Source organism: Bipolaris sorokiniana, assembly GCF_000338995.1.
Source record: "Bipolaris sorokiniana ND90Pr unplaced genomic scaffold COCSAscaffold_11, whole genome shotgun sequence".
In the NCBI taxonomy this organism is placed as follows: Eukaryota; Fungi; Ascomycota; class Dothideomycetes; order Pleosporales; family Pleosporaceae; genus Bipolaris; species Bipolaris sorokiniana.
In genome coordinates, this window is record NW_006911905.1 from 733,961 (window position 1) to 752,562 (window position 18,602).

The 18,602-nt window shown below is 53.0% G+C and overlaps 8 protein-coding genes across 8 annotated transcripts; 4 read left to right on the forward strand and 4 right to left on the reverse strand.

Annotated features, from left to right (window-relative positions):
• Positions 1-19: 19 nt before the first annotated feature.
• On the reverse strand, positions 20-550 carry COCSADRAFT_162530 (uncharacterized protein; the record flags this gene model as incomplete). The annotated part of the gene is made up of 1 exon (XM_007704160.1): positions 20-550. One exon carries the CDS (start codon positions 548-550, stop codon positions 20-22), a length of 531 nt encoding a protein of 176 aa, XP_007702350.1.
• A 595-nt stretch (positions 551-1,145) lies between these two features.
• On the forward strand, positions 1,146-3,095 carry COCSADRAFT_226941 (uncharacterized protein). Its single transcript, XM_007704161.1, has 3 exons — positions 1,146-1,300; positions 1,436-2,325; positions 2,383-3,095. Exons 1-3 carry the CDS (start codon positions 1,228-1,230, stop codon positions 2,611-2,613), a joined length of 1,194 nt encoding a protein of 397 aa, XP_007702351.1. The 5' UTR covers positions 1,146-1,227; the 3' UTR covers positions 2,614-3,095.
• Positions 3,096-3,741: 646 nt separating this feature from the next.
• COCSADRAFT_95594 (uncharacterized protein) lies at positions 3,742-4,938 on the reverse strand (the record flags this gene model as incomplete). The annotated part of the gene is made up of 2 exons (XM_007704162.1): positions 3,742-4,757; positions 4,818-4,938. The coding sequence occupies 2 exons, from the start codon at positions 4,936-4,938 to the stop codon at positions 3,742-3,744; spliced, it is 1,137 nt and encodes a 378-aa protein (XP_007702352.1).
• A 939-nt stretch (positions 4,939-5,877) lies between these two features.
• On the forward strand, positions 5,878-6,689 carry COCSADRAFT_95618 (uncharacterized protein; the record flags this gene model as incomplete). The annotated part of the gene is made up of 4 exons (XM_007704163.1): positions 5,878-5,929; positions 5,987-6,005; positions 6,069-6,140; positions 6,242-6,689. 4 exons carry the CDS (start codon positions 5,878-5,880, stop codon positions 6,687-6,689), a joined length of 591 nt encoding a protein of 196 aa, XP_007702353.1.
• Positions 6,690-7,291: 602 nt separating this feature from the next.
• Positions 7,292-8,873, reverse strand: COCSADRAFT_162534 (uncharacterized protein; the record flags this gene model as incomplete). Its single annotated transcript, XM_007704164.1, has 2 exons — positions 7,292-8,626; positions 8,691-8,873. 2 exons carry the CDS (start codon positions 8,871-8,873, stop codon positions 7,292-7,294), a joined length of 1,518 nt encoding a protein of 505 aa, XP_007702354.1.
• A 907-nt stretch (positions 8,874-9,780) lies between these two features.
• On the forward strand, positions 9,781-11,613 carry COCSADRAFT_38815 (uncharacterized protein). The gene is made up of 3 exons (XM_007703931.1): positions 9,781-10,438; positions 10,485-11,529; positions 11,579-11,613. The coding sequence occupies exons 1-2, from the start codon at positions 9,924-9,926 to the stop codon at positions 11,146-11,148; spliced, it is 1,179 nt and encodes a 392-aa protein (XP_007702121.1). The 5' UTR covers positions 9,781-9,923; the 3' UTR covers positions 11,149-11,529; positions 11,579-11,613.
• Positions 11,614-11,887: 274 nt separating this feature from the next.
• On the forward strand, positions 11,888-16,237 carry COCSADRAFT_28434 (uncharacterized protein; the record flags this gene model as incomplete). The annotated part of the gene is made up of 4 exons (XM_007703869.1): positions 11,888-12,501; positions 12,547-14,538; positions 14,589-15,113; positions 15,163-16,237. 4 exons carry the CDS (start codon positions 11,888-11,890, stop codon positions 16,235-16,237), a joined length of 4,206 nt encoding a protein of 1,401 aa, XP_007702059.1.
• Positions 16,238-16,406: 169 nt separating this feature from the next.
• On the reverse strand, positions 16,407-17,925 carry COCSADRAFT_226987 (uncharacterized protein). Its single transcript, XM_007704165.1, has 2 exons — positions 17,454-17,925; positions 16,407-17,260 (listed from the first exon to the last, which is right to left on the reverse strand). The coding sequence occupies exons 1-2, from the start codon at positions 17,807-17,809 to the stop codon at positions 16,576-16,578; spliced, it is 1,041 nt and encodes a 346-aa protein (XP_007702355.1). The 5' UTR covers positions 17,810-17,925; the 3' UTR covers positions 16,407-16,575.
• Between the last annotated feature and the right edge of the window lie 677 nt (positions 17,926-18,602).

The following is an 18,602-nucleotide window of genomic DNA, read 5'->3' on the forward strand; positions in this document are numbered from 1 at the left end:
GGAGTTCGCGGCCGACCACCTAGACCGCCTCCTCGGAAAAAGCTGACTCGATTGGCTTGTCCATGAATGCGGCGTGGCCCACGACAGTCACACCAGTCGCTCCGATGAGCCAGAGAACAGTGGTGAAGGGTGAGGCCCAGAGACCGAGAGGAATTGCAATGACGAACAGCGTGGTGTATAGTTGAGAAGTGGTTGCGCGCCAGCTGCCAAGTTCAAGATCATTGCCCTCGAGCTTGCCGATACCGTACATGCCTCCGACGACCAGACAGATGACAAAAAGGAGCATCAGATTGGTGAGCAAGCTGTATATGCTGAGCATGACGAAGACAGCAGCATAGTTGCTTGAGAAGTAGCCCAGGTTGTAGTTGACTCTGCTCTGAACTTCACTAAAGTTGGCGGGCTTGGACATGCGCTTGACATCGAAAAATTCGCCAATGGGTCGCAGATTGGCGAAGCGCGACGAGACCGACGTAGAGCGCAGGCTGTCAAAGCGACTGCCGAAATTCATCCGCGAGGTTAGCGCATCGATGGGAATGCTGAAACGCGACATGGTGGAGGGTGTGTAGTTGGGAGGTGTGTGGAAGTTGGGTAGCGATGTCTGGAAATAGTCGTCGGGAGTAAAAAAGGGCCTACTGCTGGGCTTGGAAATCTACAGGCGAAACCGTGGTTAGCTGCTGGCGATATGGCAGGAGAAGAACGGGTTGGAGATGTGTCCTCAGTGCAAGGGGAGGAGGGGCAATTAATGTAGTAAACGGCTGCCTTACGGGATGGGAATTAGTCGCACGAGGCTTGGGAAGGTGACGCGGCGTGCGTAGAGGCTGAGGAAGAGAAGAGAATGTGGTGTAGAAGGAAGTGGAATGGGTGTCGTCGCCGATATGGCAACTTTTGTTGGCTGTTCCTGCCCCTGCCGCGAATCCGGTGGCTCAGGGTCGTGCTGCCCTCACCCAAGCCACCGAGCGAGCCGTCGGCCCCCTTAGTCGGTTCTGAGATGGGCGGGTTTCATTGGAGCATGGGAGGCCACCTTGACTTTTGCGGAAATCTCAATAGTAGTGCTAGCAAGTGAGCGCATATTTATCCCCTTGGAGCGAGCTGCAACGCCGCTGTCTCATTTATTACAGGCCCAGAGCCATTGGGCCACGTTCCCTTCTGCCAGCGGTCTCACCGCACGACTATTGAACATCTGCTCCCTATCACCTGCGAGCAGTTCCACCACAACCACCCCCAGCCATGAGATCCCACGCGGTGCTTGCACTCGTGCTGTGCATCTTCGCTGCATTCGCCGCTGCCTGGACTAAAGAAGGTGAGTGAATTTCTAATTTTGTTAATCCAGCTGTGCCTGCGTCCAATTGCCTGCTTCCGGCCAGATATGCGACGAGGCGCATGGGTGCAGCCAGTTGCAACAACCTGTAAGCTATTTGCTGACGGCTTACGCCAGACCATGAAATCTTCCGCCTTCGTGACGAAGTCGCCAAAGTCGAGGGCCAAAATGTCACTTTTTACGATCTCCTCGGTGTCAAGCCCAACGCGTCGCAGGACCAATTGACCAAAGCCTTCCGCAAGAAGTCGCGCGACCTCCACCCTGACAAGGCCCGTCAGACATTCGTTGCCAACTATGCGAAGAAGAACAAGAAGAAGGGAACTTCTGTCGGCAAGCAGCCATCAAACAGGGAAATCGAGGCTCATGTGCAAAAGGTCACGGCCGCCTACCAGAGGCTATCGGTTGTCGCCAAGATGCTTCAGGGCCCCGAACGCGAGCGTTATGATCACTTCTTGAGGAACGGTTTCCCTGCATGGAAGGGCTCCGGATACTACTACGACCGCTTCCGCCCTGGCCTTGGTTCCGTCATTGTCGGTCTTCTTACTGTCTTTGGTGGTGGATTTCACTACTTCGCCCTCGTCATGGGATGGAAGCGCCGCAGGGAGTTTGCTGAGAGGTATATCCGACAAGCACGCAAGACTGCGTGGGGCGACGAGAGTGGCCTCCAGGGTATTCCAGGCATCGACGACACTCCCCCCGCCGTCAATGCTCAGCAATTCGAAACTGACTCGCCTGACGACACCCCTGATGAGCAAATCCCAAGGAATCGTCGCGAGCGACGTGCCATGGAAAAGGACGCCCGCAAGCCCAAGAAGGTCCAAGCTGTAAGAAAGGCACGCACCGATGGCATCAGCGCTCCTGCCGAGCCAGAGGTTGTTTCTGGTCCCCAGGGAGCCAAGAAGCGCATCGTGGCCGAAAACGGCAAGATTCTTGTTGTCGACTCTGTGGGCAATGTCTTCTTGGAACACGAGACTGAGGATGGCCAAAAGGGTGAATTCTTGATTGACGTATGTGCACACCTCTTCCCTTGACTCAATGGTATATGTAAACTAACGATATCCCAGCCCAACGAGGAACCCAAGCCCACCATCTACGACACTCTCCTCTTCAAGCTCCCCAAGTTCGCCTACAATCAGTCCGTCGGACGTGTCCTGGGCAAGAAAGAACTCCTCGACGAGCCCCTCCTCGATTCATCTGACCTCCCCGAAGACGAAGCCGCCATCCAGAACGCCACGGCGTCCAACCTTAACGGTGAGGCAAGGAAGCGCAGAGCTATGGCCAAGAGGGCAAGGTAGTCACTTGCATTCTTGCACATCAAACACTACTTTGCATGTGGTGGGTTTCCAAAAACGTGTAGGGATCTACGCATGCATGATGGGTCGGTAGACAAAAAAAGGGGTGGGCGCGTGTACAGGCATCTGGAATTTGGCAGTTGCATGTACAACATGAGTGATAGACTAGATAACAATGTTTCGTAACTCGGGTTTTCCTCACCTTCTCTGATTATTTTTTATCCAACCATGTTAAACTTCTTTGCTCATTTTTCTTTCTTGGCTATCATTACTGTTCCATTCTATTACCCACCGTAATGCCAAGAACGTAGTACAACGTCCTTCCCTCTCCTTACTTTTCTCCCACCGCCTCCAACATTCCTCAACACAACTGGCCCACTCCTCAACCTCCCGACAGGAAAACACGGCCACTACCCAATGAATGCAGATGCATAATAATAAAAAGATATAAGTAAAAAGATAATAGTCCCATGTCTGCCTAATCGGCACCCCAATCGGGTACGGCTACGGTACCACGTCCCAACCATTACATTTTGTATGCATTACATCGGGGAGTGTAGTGTAACACAACATATGCAAGCTGGGATGGGGACGCCAAAAAGCAAATAGAGATGAAGAAACGAGTTCAAAAGAAACGAAGTAACAAATTGGTACAAGGTATCACAAACGGGGGGAGCGGGGGGACAGACGGGGAAAGGAATAGGGCCCTTCCAAGCCTTACCCCCTAGGGAAAAAACACGATAATGGGGATATGCACGCGCGATCAAAGTACGATGATAATAAGCGCCACCCCTCAACAAGGGCCAACAAAAGGACAAGACGCGAAACGGTAACAATGTGGGTGTGTTTTCTTGCTCCTTTTCTTCCGAACTCTGCTTCTCACTCTCTTAAACCCAACACACGCCCCACACTCTACACGCTCCATTCCTTTTCTTTCTCTCTTTTTTCTTCTGTTCTCTATTGAAGACGATAATACTCCCCCGTTGACGATGCAGATAAAGAAAACCAAGGCCTCAGACGCTCCATGCGTGCCGCAGAGGCAAGACGGTACACGCTCGACGAACGGCGGGGCGACACGGTGCTGCTGTCACTGGACACGCGATGCTTCGTCGGCTGTTGCTCGAGATCCCGCTAGAATCGTTCGGTTCCATTGTTGCCGTTAGTGCCGTGGTGTTCAAACAAGTCTTCGAGGTAGCCGCTGGGGGTGCGGCCACCAGGGACGTTTGTGCCTCCTGGTACGTTGAGCGATAGCTGGCTGGGGTTGTTGTCTTGGCCAAAGACACCGCTTCGTGTATTTCCCGGAGTGGTGAGGGTAGCAACGCTGCTGCGTTTGTACACGGAGAGGCCTTCTCGAGATGGAGGTGCGCGTGAGTATCCTCCGCGAGAAGGCGGCAATGAGGGCGACTCTGGAGGCGAAGTGCCGGATCTTGCGCTGAAGCGATTTCCTGGGGTTGAGAGAGACAGTGCAGACAGGTTGTTGAAGTTTTGGCCACCGACATTCATTTGGGGTGATCCGGAAGCAGGCGCTGAGGTACCAGAGGCATAGTATCCGGCAGGGAGGTAGGCCGAAGAGCGGTTGACTACTGAATCCCGTATGCCAGTGGCGCCACCAGCAGTAGGAGAGAAGAAGAGAGAAGACACGGGCCTCTGGGATGAACTGGTGGGAGCGCCCGTAAAAGGCCTTGAAGACTTGCCAATTGGTGCGGCATTTAAGCGATCTAGAGACATGGTAGAGTTTGCACCTACAACGTTGTACATCCCTCGTTTGTTAGGAGGCATGGCTGTCATGGACTTGACGTCAGTCATGTTTTGGCTCAGTGCTGCACGCTTGACGGAGCGATGTAGCGACCAGGCAACAAGGCCACGCCATGCCATCAAAGCGGCGCCGAAAAAGGCGAGGATAGCACCAACACAGATGAAAACAGTTCCATCAGGGAGACTCGATTTCTGCATAAACGCCGCCCCGGATGTGTCTGGAATCTTGGGGACAGGAATACCAACCCCGGCAAGTGTGGGAGCTCCGGCAAGATTGAAAACACTTCTCGATCCTGTTTGGGTCTGCGTTGTTGACGCAGCCTCGGTAGTCGCGGAAGTAGCGGTTTGTGAGGTTTGGGTATTCGCGGTCGTCTGTGTAGTCTGGTCATTGGCTGTTGTTGTTGTAGCCTCTGTGGGCCGTTCCGTAGGTGCTGTTGTTGCAGCGGTATTACTTGGTTGCGTCGTGGTTGTCCCGTCGGGTGCGTTGGGCGCGTTAGGTGCGTTGTTGCCCTGAGCAAGTACAGTCGGAACGGCTATGAGCAGCAGGCCTATGATGCCTGCCGAGGGACGCATGGCGGCGTAATGTCGTACAACGGGTACAGTGATGACCCGCAGCTGCGTAGAAGGGCTGAAAAAGGTTCAGGAGGCCCTGTTCGTGGATCGACAGAGTGTCGCAGTCAAAGCAGAGTTTCGGGGACAGTGGATGACGAAAGATGGACAGGTTACAAGTGGTATCGATTAGGAATGAGAAGCGCCGAAAACGAGTGACGGGGTGAGACGGAGGGCACCAGGAAGAGAGTGTGAGCACAGGTTGGTTGCAGAGTGGGTTGGAATACGGGGTTCGTGACCAGGGGCGGGCGGAGTCCACAGGACCCGCGGGGCGAAAGACCGTCTGAGCGCCTGATTCGCGTGATGTTTGAAGCGTAGCCGAGCGACTGGAATGCACACACGGCAGCGATGGGGGCGAGGGAGATTGATCGCAGTGTTTCATCCAGCCATGCAGTCGTAAATGCAAATGCGATGAGGGGTTTGCAGTGTTTTGGCCACGCCGCACGGTGTTGACGTTGCCTTGGGCTGGTTGCTGGCTCAGGGATGCGGGCGGAAAACAACAGTATGCAGGGCGTGGTGACAGACCGCGCCAAAGCCCAGGAACGGCGATTCTATTCTAGGCCCTGCGTGATTTGCCTGCCCGCGCCTTCCTGTGCCGCGCTGTATAAGGCTTAGGGCAGGCGCGACTTGAATCGGTGCCGTGCTATATTTTCATTGGCTGTGGTTCCGAGCCATTCCGAGCCATTCCGAAGGCGCCATGTCTTGGCATCAAAAAGTCAGGAATCGCGCTAGTGGCAGCCATCTGCGAGCACCACCACGACACCATACACACATCCTGCACCCCACGCTGACAGTACCGCTATCCCTGGCTGAAGCCCATACTTTATATAACCCAAGAATTTATGCACAAGCTGTGCGCACTTTGAGCTGCCCTCTCTCAGTACACATCCACCCGGCGCAATCATGGGTGTCGCAAAGAAGACTCGCAAGTTTGCGACCACCAAAAGAATCGTCGGTATGCTCCGCTTGACCCCGCGAAAAGTGAAATAGACTTGTTCTAATATTCTTCGAGGTCAACGCGATGCAAGATTGTATGCGACGAGGCGCTCCGCCACTCCTCCCCCGCCACACATGCACTAACCACCGCGCTGCAGAAAGAAGAACCAGATGGCTGGTGAAATAGAAGCCAAGAAGAAGGAAGAAGAGAACAAGGCGAAGCGCGAAATGTAAGTCTCTGCTTCTCATCACGCAAGCATATCAGCGAGAAACCCTGCTATCTCTATAAAGATTCTCTTGTAGACCAACAGCTTACACACTCACTTCTCAGCCCACAAGTCTCCTCCGCACTCTTCTTTCAAGCCAATACCGCCCTTGGCCCTCCCTACTCCGTCCTCGTAGACACCAACTTCCTCTCCCATACCGTCCACGCCAAGCTCGAGCTAGACAAAGCCCTTATGGACCTGCTCTACGCCAAAGCCACGCCCATCATCACCACGTGCGTCATGGCCGAGCTGGAGAAACTCGGCCCCAAATACCGCATTGCCCTGCGCATTGCCCGTGACGAGCGCTGGCAGCGCCTCAAGTGCGACCACAAGGGAACGTATGCCGATGACTGCATTGTCGATCGCGTGCAGAAGCATAGGATTTATCTTGTTGCGACGAATGATAGGGATCTCAAGAGGAGGATAAGGAAGATTCCTGGTGTGCCGATTGTTAGTGTGGCAAAGGGCAAATATGTTATTGAGAGGTTGCCCGATGTGCCGGATAGCCATTGAGGTGTGTGAATCAATTTTAAAATGCGAGAGGATACGGAAAAAAAGTCATTGAGGGAGACTTGAGGTTCTATGCATAGCGCAAGGCGTTCAGGAATTGGATTTTTGAAACATCAGAAGAGTTGTATCATACGAATATGATAGAAAGGAGGGCCGTCGAGCCTTGTCGAACAAGCTCTGCCTCTCTGCTGTATACGTACTCATAGGGTGATGGGCGAATACAATATTCATACTCCGCCACCTTGATGCTATGAACCGCAGACAAAACAACACAAGACCAAATTAGAGAATGCTTCACATGCATGCAAGTACCCATATATGAAATATCGAAAGAATGATATTCATTCAGGTAGAATATAGGTAGTGTCAACCTTGGAACCTTGGTCTCCCATCACCACCAAACTCAGTGCTTCCGTCTCAACCACAAAAAAGAGTCTATAGACCACCCGTTTTGTGCAAATGCAACACACTCGCTCAACAATGCCGAACGCTCCAAGCAGGGTGCGGATAAGAATTGCGAACAAAGGAGAAAAAAGAAAAACCCCATGGCCCTAGAGAGAGGAAAAAGGTCAGAAACGATAGGAAAGAAGAAAAAAAATTCCTACTCAATACACCGAGCAGCTCGTCTGCGCCCTAGTAAGCGCTTGGGTAAACATAGTCTGCATAGCCATGTAATGGAAGACAATACCCCCCAGCACAGCAAGATGCCAGATATTGTGCGAGCAACCGATGTAATCAAACAGGCCTGGGAAGAACCGCTCAGGCGTCTTGCTAGCGTACAGACAAGCGCCCGTAATGTACACGAGCAGGCTCTTCGTGATGGGTGCGTAAAAGTACTGAGCCCACGCTACGCCGCGCGTGTATGCGAGTTGGCCAAAGGGCAAGAAACCCGTGAGGGCAAGAGAGCAGTAGAAGACGACGCGGAGCCAGGCCATGTCTGCGCGGTTGAAGGTCGGGTGCCAGGGTAGGATGACGCCGCCAATGCCGAGGAGCGCAGTGATGCACATGTAGGACCAGCGGGAGACGGGTTCGCAGTAGAAAGCTGCGTATTCGGTCGTCATGATTGAGGCGGCCACAAGGAGCGAGATGCCCGTGTAATCTACGCAGGCGAAGCGCTCGAGGAGCGTTTGGTGCGAGATGCTGTTCATCGTGTGCCAGATGGTGGAGCAAGCTAGGCACTTGCATGCTGCGAAGAAGAAGACCGCGGCTATGAAAATGTCGGCTTTTGTTGACATGCTGAAGTTGGCGCTTGAGGGGTAAAAGTAAAAGGCGATGGCGAGAACCATGATGAAACCGAGGAGGTGCGTCCAGATGTTGATGAGTTCGTTGTGGAGTCCGAAAATGGATCGGACGCATGCCCATTTTCCTTCTTGGAAGCGGTAACCCTTGAGGATGTGGGGATTGACTCGCCATGGCTCAGGCAGGTCTTCGTATTGAATCAGGCCGTGGGCTTTGGCTTGGGCAAGCGCTCGTTGGACGGCGTGCTCTACTCGAAGTTCAATGTTCTCGCGCGCTCGCCGCGCTTTGTCGAGCCCCCCATCGACAACCCCCTTTGCGATTTCGATTCCTTCGTCCATTTTCCGCCGACCTTCCTCATAAAACTCGTGCGCATATGTGCCAATGGATGCATCTCCTAGCGCAAATGCGCGTGCTTCGAATTCGGTCAGATAGTTGTCCATTAGTACTATTCCCTCCAGGACCTTTTCTCCTAGCGTCTCTTTCCGCTCCAAAGCGTCCTTGTATCGTTCTTCAAGGGTCTCGACGAAAACGGAAGCCTGTCGTCGGCCTGCTTCAATTGCGCCATCCGAGATCTTGGAGCATGATTCGCGAACAGCAAGGAGCGTGTTGTATGCATATTCGACACCAGCATCATACTTGAGGTGGCCGTAGTCTTCGAGAAGATCGAGTCGGCAGTTGAGTTCAGCAAGGAAGTTTCGAAGCTGGGATTCGTGGTTAGCGCCTCTGCAAGATAGTGGTTCAGCACGTGGCTTATGTTGTACATACCAGGACCTGGAAATTCTCAGCCTCCTGCATGCAAGGGCGCGTGTGCCATGAATGACGTCTCTGGCGTTGCGCCGGTCGCTGCGAAGCGAAAGTACCGTAACCTCGGTATGAAGGCTGGATGGGCTCTTCTTGGGAAGTCATGACGGCGGAGCTGACGCCAACACTCGAGTTTGAGCGTGCCATGAGGGGCATTTGATATACAAGTTCGGCGCACAGTTGGGCGGGGTTCAGTCGAGCGCGTGGCGGTATCTTCTGTGGTACGGGGACAGACTACGAGGGTCTTGTGAGGCGCGACCAGCTAAGGCGATTGGCTAGCGTTTGCATGTGCTCAGGAAATGCTTCTGGGTGGGCGACGGGCTCTTCTTGTGGTGTTGGGGGTAGCGGGTATTAGTGAGGGTGTGGGTCTTTTTTCTCCGCCTATCGGGTATAGCCAAAGACGGGCGTGGTTACCGAATAGGTCAAGGATTGGACGGCAACAGCACGTTTGCGGCAAACGGTTTCGGGTTGAGCAAGAGGCTGGAATATGTAGAAAGTGTGCGGAAACAGGAGAAAGGGACATGACGGCAGCTTTTTGGACACCGTGCGACTTGGCTGTCAAGTCGAGGTGTCAGCGTCGTCATGCAGTTACCATGACCAATTCACTCTTCCTTGCAAGCGTCGGTCCCTGGATTTGCTTTGCGGCTCTTGTAGGGCTGGAAGCGAATCGCTTCGCCTCCTGTTGAATGGCCAAAACACCAGGAATCTAAGACATGTCCCGTTTCGAGCCACGCAAATCATGGCAATCATCGCTGAAAGCTTTGGGCAGATGCTGCTCGACTGTGGCTCTCTCCTCATTCTCTGCACTGGGTTAACAATCAAGTTGCGGCCAATATCGCCGATGGAGCACCTTTGTGGCTGAGCCCAGCCTCGGCTGCAGCCACACGTGGCTAGTCTCGCCGCATCACATGCCGTCATCCGAAGTGCCATCAACAGAGTGGCGAGCTGCGGGGATGGAATGCGTGAACGGCTCCCGTTTACCAATACAGAAGCATATATGTGTCTTGTTGAATCAGAGTGTCTCCAGTCTTGCCCTCGAAAACGTGACCAGTAACTCCTCAGTTGTATGGAGTCTGCGGCACCAATGGGCTAGCGCCAGGGTCTCACGTTGGGGCAATTGCAACCCAATCTTACATACCATCTTGAAATTTTTTGCTGTGTCGCTGGAACAACACACCCAAACACAAGCAATTCAATATGGTGCTCCATGCAATCAAGTACTCTCGAGGTCAGCTCGAAATCCTCGATCAGCTGAAACTACCGCATGCCGAGGAGTATGATCACATCTACTCTAGCACTGACGCATGGCACGCCATCAAGGACATGCGCACGCGGGGCGCACCAGCCATCGCCATTGTTGCTGCACTGGCCCTCGCAGTCGAACTGACCAACATGAAGCTCCCTTCGGCTGCCGAAGAAGTCAAGGTCTTCATTATTGAAAAGTTGGACTATTTGGTTACAAGCCGGCCGACGGCTGTCAACCTTGCAGATGCTGCTGGCAAGTTGCGAAAGATCACTGAAAATGCCGCGGCAAAGGAAGAGGCAAATGGAGAGGCTGTGCGGGAGGCGTATGTGGCTGCTGCAGAGCAGATGCTCGTCGATGATGTGAGCGACAATGAGAGCATCGGAAAGCACGGCGCAGACTGGATCGTGAAGAACACCGAGGCTGGAAAGGCAGGCCCAGTCGGCATGATGACGCATTGCAACACTGGGTATGTACTAGATTCCCTTGGTCGGTACACGCGACTAACATTACAGGTCCCTTGCTACTGCCGGGTATGGTACGGCGCTTGGTGTGATCCGGTCACTGCATGCCAACGGCTCACTGAAGCATGCTTTTTGCTCAGAGACTCGCCCGTACAACCAAGGCTCTAGACTGACAGCATTCGAGCTGGTTCACGACAAAATACCGGCCACTCTCATCACAGACTCTATGGCGGCGGCCCTGCTTCGGTTGCGGGGCAAGAGCGAGAACATTGCCGGCATAGTGGTTGGCGCAGACCGAGTAGCCGCAAATGGCGATACAGCCAATAAAATTGGCACATACTCACTCGCCATCCTTGCTCGGCATCATGGGGTAAAGTTTCTTGTAGCCGCACCACGAACGACAATCGACTTGAAGACCAAGTCCGGAGCAGACATCGTCATCGAAGAGCGGCCTGGAAAAGAGGTAACACTTGTAAAGGGACCAAGGCACGATGGTATCTTGCTCGATCTGGGCGTCGTCGAGACGATCAGCATCGCAGCCAACGGTATTGGGGTATGGAACCCGGCCTTCGACGTCACTCCTGCAGAACTGATTGATGGAATCATCACCGAGGTCGGTGTGGTCGAGAAGGACAGCAATGGGGTATTCCATTTGGACAAGGTTTTCGAAGCTGAGAGCTCAGGAGCCAGGACTTCAACTATTGGTGGACTATAAGACCGGAGGCTTCCGTCTTCCTATACAAGAACGATGCTCTCAGAATCTATCATCGCCTGTCCTCTGTTTTGTGCATATCGTACTAGCCGAATCTGCAGCTTGTCTTGGTTACTGTGAAATTATTGTGGTGTTTGTGCGTGTATCATCTGATTGGATATTGATAGGAGTACGCGAGCCGTTATTGTGTAGTGGGTTTCGCCGACTTCATGAGGCCTTCTCATCTGCTTTCGATGATTGCTTGTCGTCCGCCTTGCTGTCCTTCAACTCCTTCTCTGCTTTTTCTGCCTGTGCAAGGAGAGCTTCAATCTTCTTCTCTATGGAATCAAGGTGGGACTCTAGGGCGGCTGCCGTCTGCTCCCCTCGCTGCAGTTCCTTGAACGCCTTGCACGAATATTAGGGCCTGTCGACAATTATTTACCGCAGGCCTTACCTCTGCAAGATCAGCTTCGGCATGCGACCTATTATCTCCGTTTTGTGCACTCGACATGATATTGGCTGATATGGGTGGTGTTGGGCTAGAAGGCTCAATGCGACAGTGCTTGAGGATGACGACGGAGCGTCTCACTAGCGCGAACCTACCCGTGCACCTTGTGGTAACCCGGCACAGCCAGACTCGTAACCCAACCTCACTACACCTTCCACTATTCCCGCATTCGCGCACTCCTTTGTGTATTCCCATTTCTTCCCCGCATGCGCGCATCAACGTTCCTTTAATTCACCCGCGAACAAGTCGCCCACCATGTTCTCTGGGTCCAACTCGTACTTAGGGGGCGGCAACAGCGCCCGACCCGGGCAGCCTCAGTATGGCCAGCAGCAGCAACAGCAGCAGCAGCAGTTCCAGCAACCCGGCAGCTTCCAGGGCGGGCTGATGCCCCAGCCTACCGGCTTTGGAGGTAGCCCAATGCAACCACAGTTTACAGGCTTCCCGGGTCAGCCGCAGGGCTTTGGACAGCAACCGCAATTGCAGCCACAGTATACTGGTTTCCCTGGTCAACAGGCCCAGCAATTCCAGCAGCAACAGGCACCCCAGCAGGTGCCCTTCCAAACTGGCGCGCCCCCACAGCAGCAGCAGCCTCCTGTTCAACCCCAACGTCCCCAACCTACGGGCATGACGTCGGCGCAGATGGCTGATTCATTTCGAGGAAGCGGTGCTTCCTCTGTGCCACCGCCTGTGCCTGCCAAGGGAACCAAGATTCCAAACATTCGACTCTCGTTCATTACAGCGCAAGACCAGGCCAAGTTTGAACAGCTGTTCAAGTCAGCTGTGGGAAACGCGCAAGCTCTTTCAGGAGACCAGGCGCGAGACCTGCTGATGCGATCCAAGCTGTCGGGAGATGCTCTCTCGCATATCTGGTATGTTTGTATAGCTCCATAGCTGCTTCATCCTAACAAGTTCAGGACGCTCTCAGACACCACCAAGTCAGGACAGCTTCTCTTCCCCGAATTTGCGCTCGCCATGTACCTGTGCAATCTGAAGTTGACAGGAAAAGACCTCCCCAACTCGTTGCCTGAACGCGTCAAGAATGAGGTATCAAGCATGGTGGACATTATCTCATTCGGTATCGCAGATACGCCCTCGAGAGGCGCTACGCCGTCGAACAATGCCCCCAAAATCAACGAGCCTCCTTCGATCCAGCAACCGCAACCACAGGCTTCGAACAGCCAATTGCTGTCTACATTGGTGTCGCAGCCGACTGGATTTGGGCAGCAGCCCATGGGCATGCAGCCACAACCTACAGGGTTTGGACAACAGCCAACTGGTATGCAACCGCAGCCTACCGGCTTTGGACAATCTCCAGGTGGTTACAATGGGCCACGTCCGCCTATGCCTCCTATGCCTACAGGATTTGGCTCCAACCTGGCACCCAACCCAACCGGCATTGCTCCTCTTAATGCGCAACCCACCGGAATGCCTGGCCAATGGGGTCTTGCAAATACACCTGCTACTGGACTGCCGAACATCGAGGCTTTGGCTCAAAGGATGATGCCCCAGACTGGTCGAGAGGGTGGTAATCATACAACTGCCGGACTGACTGGCAACGCGACGATTCCCTGGGCTATCACAAAGGGCGAGAAGAAGCTGTATGATGAGACGTTCCGCGCTTGGGACGGTATGGGCAAGGGTTACATTAGCGGAGCACAGGCTCTTGAGATCTTTGGACAGAGTGGACTGCCCAAGTCTGACTTGGAGCGCATTTGGACACTTGCTGACTCTGCTGATCGCGGTCGTCTTGATCTTGATCAGTTTGCTGTTGCTATGCACTTGATCTACCGCAAGCTCAATGGCTATCCTGTTCCTGCTCGTCTCCCTCCTGAATTGGTTCCACCTTCAACACGCAACATCAATGACTCTATTGGTGCCATGAAGAACTTGCTTCGTGGGGATGCCGAAGACAGGAAGAATTCTGGCGCTTTTCTTCAACCCCAACGTACTGGTGTCAGCTATCTCAAGACCCACTCATTCCGTGCTGGAAGCCCGCAAGCAGGTGGCCGCAAAGACGCCACTGTTTTCCGTAACAATGATGACAACGTGGGTTACAAATCAAGTGCCAGACATCGTATTGGTGGCGGTGGTCGTTCACCTTCTCCTGCTCAACCAGGATCTCCTGCTTCAGATCGTTCTGATGAAATGACTCTGGATCAGCTTAGAAAGGCTGTCAAGGAGAAGCAGATTCTCCTAGATGCAATGGATGCCCGAGATGAGAACGCTGCAGACGACGATGACGCCCTGGACCGCCGAGACCGCCGAGAGGCTGATGATCTTTATCGCCGCATTCGTAGGATCCAGGAGGACATTGACGCTCATCCAAAGGCATCTTTGAGATCTTCTGACTCGGATGCAGAGCGCCGCGCGCTCAAGCGTCAGCTTCAGAACTTGACTGATCGCTTACCCGAACTTGCGTCCAATGTGCGTAGAACAGAGCGTGAGATTGCGGATGCCCAACTCGAGCTTTTCAGACTCAAAGATGCCAAAGCGCACCCTGGATCTGCATCCGCAATCGTGGGCACTGGTCCAGGCGGCGCAGTGACTGAATCCGACCGATTGAAGGCTCGTGCTAAGGCCATGATGCAAGCTCGTTCTGCTGCCTTGACTGGAAAGCCTGCACCTGTTACTGATGACACTGGTGCCGCAGCAGAGCGCTTGGAGAAGGAGACCTCACGTATTAGAGCCGAGAGGGAGAATAACGAGCGCATGATTCGCGATGTTGAAGACAGCGTCAATGAGTTCACTAGGGGACTCGAGTCAAGCCTCAAGGAAGGAGGACACGACACTACCAGCGAGCATGAACGGCGCAGGTGGGAGGAGGCTCTAGGTGTTGAAGACGAAGTCAAAGACTTTATCTTCGATCTTCAGCGAAGCAGCCGGGCAGCACGTGTCCGTAAAGAAGAGTGAGTATCTCAACGTTGATTCTAATACCATATCTGCTAACCTATCACAGCTCATCAAGGGATAACTACAGGTCTCGTTCAGCGGATACTCGCCCAGCAACATCACGTTATGAGAGCCCTGCTGCTAGTGATGATCCTATCCCTCGTCCGGCGACATCCGCCCCTCGTACTGGAGCTGCGTACAAGACACCAGAGGAACGAGCCGCCTTTATCAAACAACAGGCTGAACAGCGAATGGCTGAACGTTTGGCTGCCCTGGGTATCAAGGCTCCGGTTAAGGCTGGTGAAACACCTCAACAGCGTGCTGAACGTGAGAAGAGGGAACGTGAAGAGAAACTTCGTCAAGCTGAAGAGGAAGATGCACGCCGTGAAGAAGAGCGTCAAAGACGTCTCAATGATGAATCAGCCGCACCACCAGTCCCCGTCAAGAGCAATGGCAAGAAGCCAGCACCGCCGCCGCCAGCCTCGCGCAAGAACAAGAATGATGCCCCTCAGTATGACACACAGCAATCAGATGCTGAGTCAGCACTCCGTGAGCAGCAAGAGGCACAAGAAGCAGAGACAAGGCGCATGGAGTATGTATACGCTGACGTACGTTTCGAGACTTTTACTAACAAAGAATAGGGAAGAAGAACGCAGACAAGAGAGCGAGTTGGCTAGTGAACGGGAAGCCGCTCAAGCCAGACTTCGTGCTCTTGAGCAACAGGTCCAGCAGGGCAAGTTGAAGAAGGCTGAAGAGAAGAAACGTAGAGAAGCTGCTTCCAAAGACGCCAAGGAGAAGGAAGCACGATTGGCAGCACAGCGTGCCGAGATCGAGGCTGCTCGTGAACGCGAACGCCAGCTGCAATTGCAGCTGGAGGCACTTGACGATGATCAGTCCTCGGATGACGAAGGTCCACAAAACATTACTCCTCAGGATACCACGCCTACCGCAAGCCAGGAGTTGCCGCGCGAGTCTCAGCCTCCGCAGCCACCACCAATGCCACAGGCTTCCCACAATACGCCGCCATCGTCTATTGCTAGCCCGCCTGCGTCATCTGTGACCAGTCCGCATCCTGGCATGGGCGACACTGAGACCAAGAACCCATTCTTGAAGAAAATGGCCATGTCCAACCAGGAGAATAACAACGCTGCTACTCCGCCTGGCCCAACTAGCACTACAAGCGAAGTGTCTACTAACCCCTTCCACCGCCTGACTCAAGAGAATGCCAACAAATCTACTATTCCTACCTTCAACGAGCCGGCTGCACCCTCAGCCCGCAGGCTAGGACGACAAGATGACGATGACTGGTCTGTAGTCGACTCCGACGATTCCTCATCTGACGATGACGAAGCGCCCACGCAAGGTGGAGCCAAGCAGCTGGCCTCCATCCTTTTCGGCACCATGGCGCCCCCACGCCCTCTGTCTTCAATGGACAACAAGAGCCCTCGCGCTGAGAGCCCAGCCGTAGGATCATCTCCTGGAGGTATTCCTCCTCCTCCACCTATGCCCTCAAGCGGTGCCCCGCCACCACCTCCTGGCCCACCACCGCCTCTGGGTGGTGCTCCTCCGCCACCACCCATGCCTAGCATGAGGTCCCCAGCTGGTGCACCTGACCGCGGTGCCCTGCTTGGTGAGATTGCTGCTGGTAAAGGCTTGAGGAAGGTTGAGACTAAAGACAGAAGTACGGCTGCGACTGCTGGAAGGGTTCTGGGTTAAGTCGGTTGTAATGGAAGTAATTAGGGGATTGTTGGATGTATTACAGGCTTGTAGTATAATTTTGTGTAGTGCATAGATTGTTTCAGCTGGTTGATTGTCATCATTCCTGATTTTTGTTTGTTTGCTGTACTCGATCGAAGTGTCCATTGCAGTAATTTATTTCTCTTCATTTATCATTACTGCTGCGTCTGTTCTCTTGCAAGCCCCATCTTTCTTGTAATGTTTTTCTTTCAGCGAGGGTGTATTCATCTGTCATAAGCAATCGGTACGTCTTGTTCCTGTACATCACATTCTCGTGTGCCCCCTTCCAAAATGTCTCATTCTTTCTTAACCTCGTCTTACTGCTCTGTCTTTTCCTGCTGCACTTGATCCAACGGCGGCACATACCCATCCACCATCCAACTCCAAATATTTAGCCCAATCTTCTCTCCCTTGGTAACTGGCAACCCCGCATGCCAACTCTCCGCAAACCCCGACCCATCAGACCGTATATTCTCCCAATACACTGCATTCCCCGGGATCGGCTTGAAAATTACACCCTTCTCAAGATCTTCCTGCGCTCTATCCTGCGGAATCTTCGTCGTAGAGGTCTCATTCTCCGCATCGTCGTTTCGCTCGGTAGCATTCGTAGACGCAGATAACGATCCATAAGCACCCTGAACATCGCATTCGATGAACCGACACCAACTCTTATCTCTTGGTCTCTCGAGGCGCGGGAAATGCGTACCACCACCCTCACACTGCCCATCGACGTACACCATGAAACTGCTTACACGCCCACTGTGCTTGGTTGCGGTGCTCCAGTCGTAGTGGTACGTGTAGTGGCCGCCCGTGCCGTAGCGCTGCGTCCAGAGTTTCTCGACAAAGGTGTTTTGGCGCCAGCCTTGGAAGGTGCGGGCGCGGTCTTCGATGCATTTTACGGTTTGGGAGCGTGGTAAGGGTGCTTTTTCGGAGAGCCGGATGGCAGGGTTTAGGGATTCGCGACCGGAGGTCCAGATTGTGGAGGGTTTGAAGAGGGGGGTGCTGAGCGAGGTGGAATGTTAGTTTGGGGGGTTGTGAGAAAGGGTGTGGTGGGTGTTTTGGTGTTTTGGTAGGATATGCATTGTATGCAAAGCTCATTCGTTTATCAACATTTTATGCTCGCTGAAGCATTGCTATGCAAGATTCGGTCTTACCCTGCTTCAAATGCAAAGGGAAATGATGTTGGGTCACTTACCTCAAATCAACAACCTCTTTTCCCTCTCCTTCGCCCAAGAACCCTTCAATGTATATAACCAAAGGATCCCGGCTCAGCACGTAAACTCCCTTGTAACGATGTTCTGCACATGATAAATTGGTTTCCGGGATGACCAGGCTCTCCAATGTTCTCACATCTACAACCTTCCCTTCTCTTGCTTTGCCATTGACATTGTAACTGTTCTCTGAACCAGATGACGAGTAATTAAGGAAGGATGATAAAGGTGCTCCCGCAAGGACGTATGCTAAACCGGCCAGAAATACGTATTGAGCGATTGAAGAAAACGATAACTGGGATTGCTGCAACGGCAGTGAAGGTGAGATTGGGGAACGCATATCGCAGCGGGTGAGAGACGGGGTAATAAGATGAAAGCGAGCAACACAAAAACAATAGATTACCACCAGAGTTCAAAATGCCGCTTCAACGCTTCACAGTAATCAGACCTCGAAATCGAAAACACGTCAAGTACAGACACAACGAGCGATTTCCCTATCCCTGACAGACCGAATAAGAGAGGACGAAGAAGAAAGCAAAAGACGGTGTTGATGCTTCTGCTCGTTATCGTTGTCAATCTTTATTTTTCACCGAGCAAAGAAGAACAAGAATGTCAAAAACAAAAGGATCCAACCAACTACCCAAGAAGGGAAGAAAGAAGGAAAGAAATGATACAAGGATAGGAATAATGAAGAGGATAAGGATAAGGTTTCCAACGCCGACAGATAAACTAACACAAGACGCGATCCAAGAAAAAGGTGTCTCCACTAAAACACCAAACATGCATGGAACACAGAACACCGAGAACCATCAAATCTACCCCTGAACCAAAGAAAACTGGCTCAATAACGGGCACTTTGGTATCAAAACCCCACAACCAAAACAATTCTACCTAACCCCTTGTACATTTTCTTATCAGTTTATCATATCAACCTCACTCCTTTCATCTTAACCCCCAAAGCCACCAAATCTCAATCCCGAAACAGAAGTCGCCTGCGATCTCCCGCCGCCGGGGGTCGAGAGCTCCACAAGGTACAACAGCTACTTACTGCACAGCAAAAGGAGTGCGTAGTAAAAAAACAAAAAAAAGTGGGGTCAAACAGCCCAATTCTCCTCGCGGATGTTCAATGGCGT

Bases quoted from the DNA above. Each gene is read 5' to 3' on its own strand.
- COCSADRAFT_226941 (XM_007704161.1), top strand. From the start codon at position 1,228: ATGAGATCCCACGCGGTGCTTGCACTCGTGCTGTGCATCTTCGCTGCA. The intron at 1,301-1,435 runs GTGAGTGAATTT...GGCTTACGCCAG, and splicing joins CGCTGCCTGGACTAAAGAAG to ACCATGAAATCTTCCGCCTT. The intron at 2,326-2,382 runs GTATGTGCACAC...ACGATATCCCAG, and splicing joins AGGGTGAATTCTTGATTGAC to CCCAACGAGGAACCCAAGCC.
- COCSADRAFT_226987 (XM_007704165.1), bottom strand. From the start codon at position 17,809: ATGCGTTCCCCAATCTCACCTTCACTGCCGTTGCAGCAATCCCAGTTA. The intron at 17,261-17,453 runs GTAAGTGACCCA...CACCTCGCTCAG, and splicing joins AAAGAGGTTGTTGATTTGAG to CACCCCCCTCTTCAAACCCT.
- COCSADRAFT_38815 (XM_007703931.1), top strand. From the start codon at position 9,924: ATGGTGCTCCATGCAATCAAGTACTCTCGAGGTCAGCTCGAAATCCTC. The intron at 10,439-10,484 runs GTATGTACTAGA...CTAACATTACAG, and splicing joins ATGACGCATTGCAACACTGG to GTCCCTTGCTACTGCCGGGT.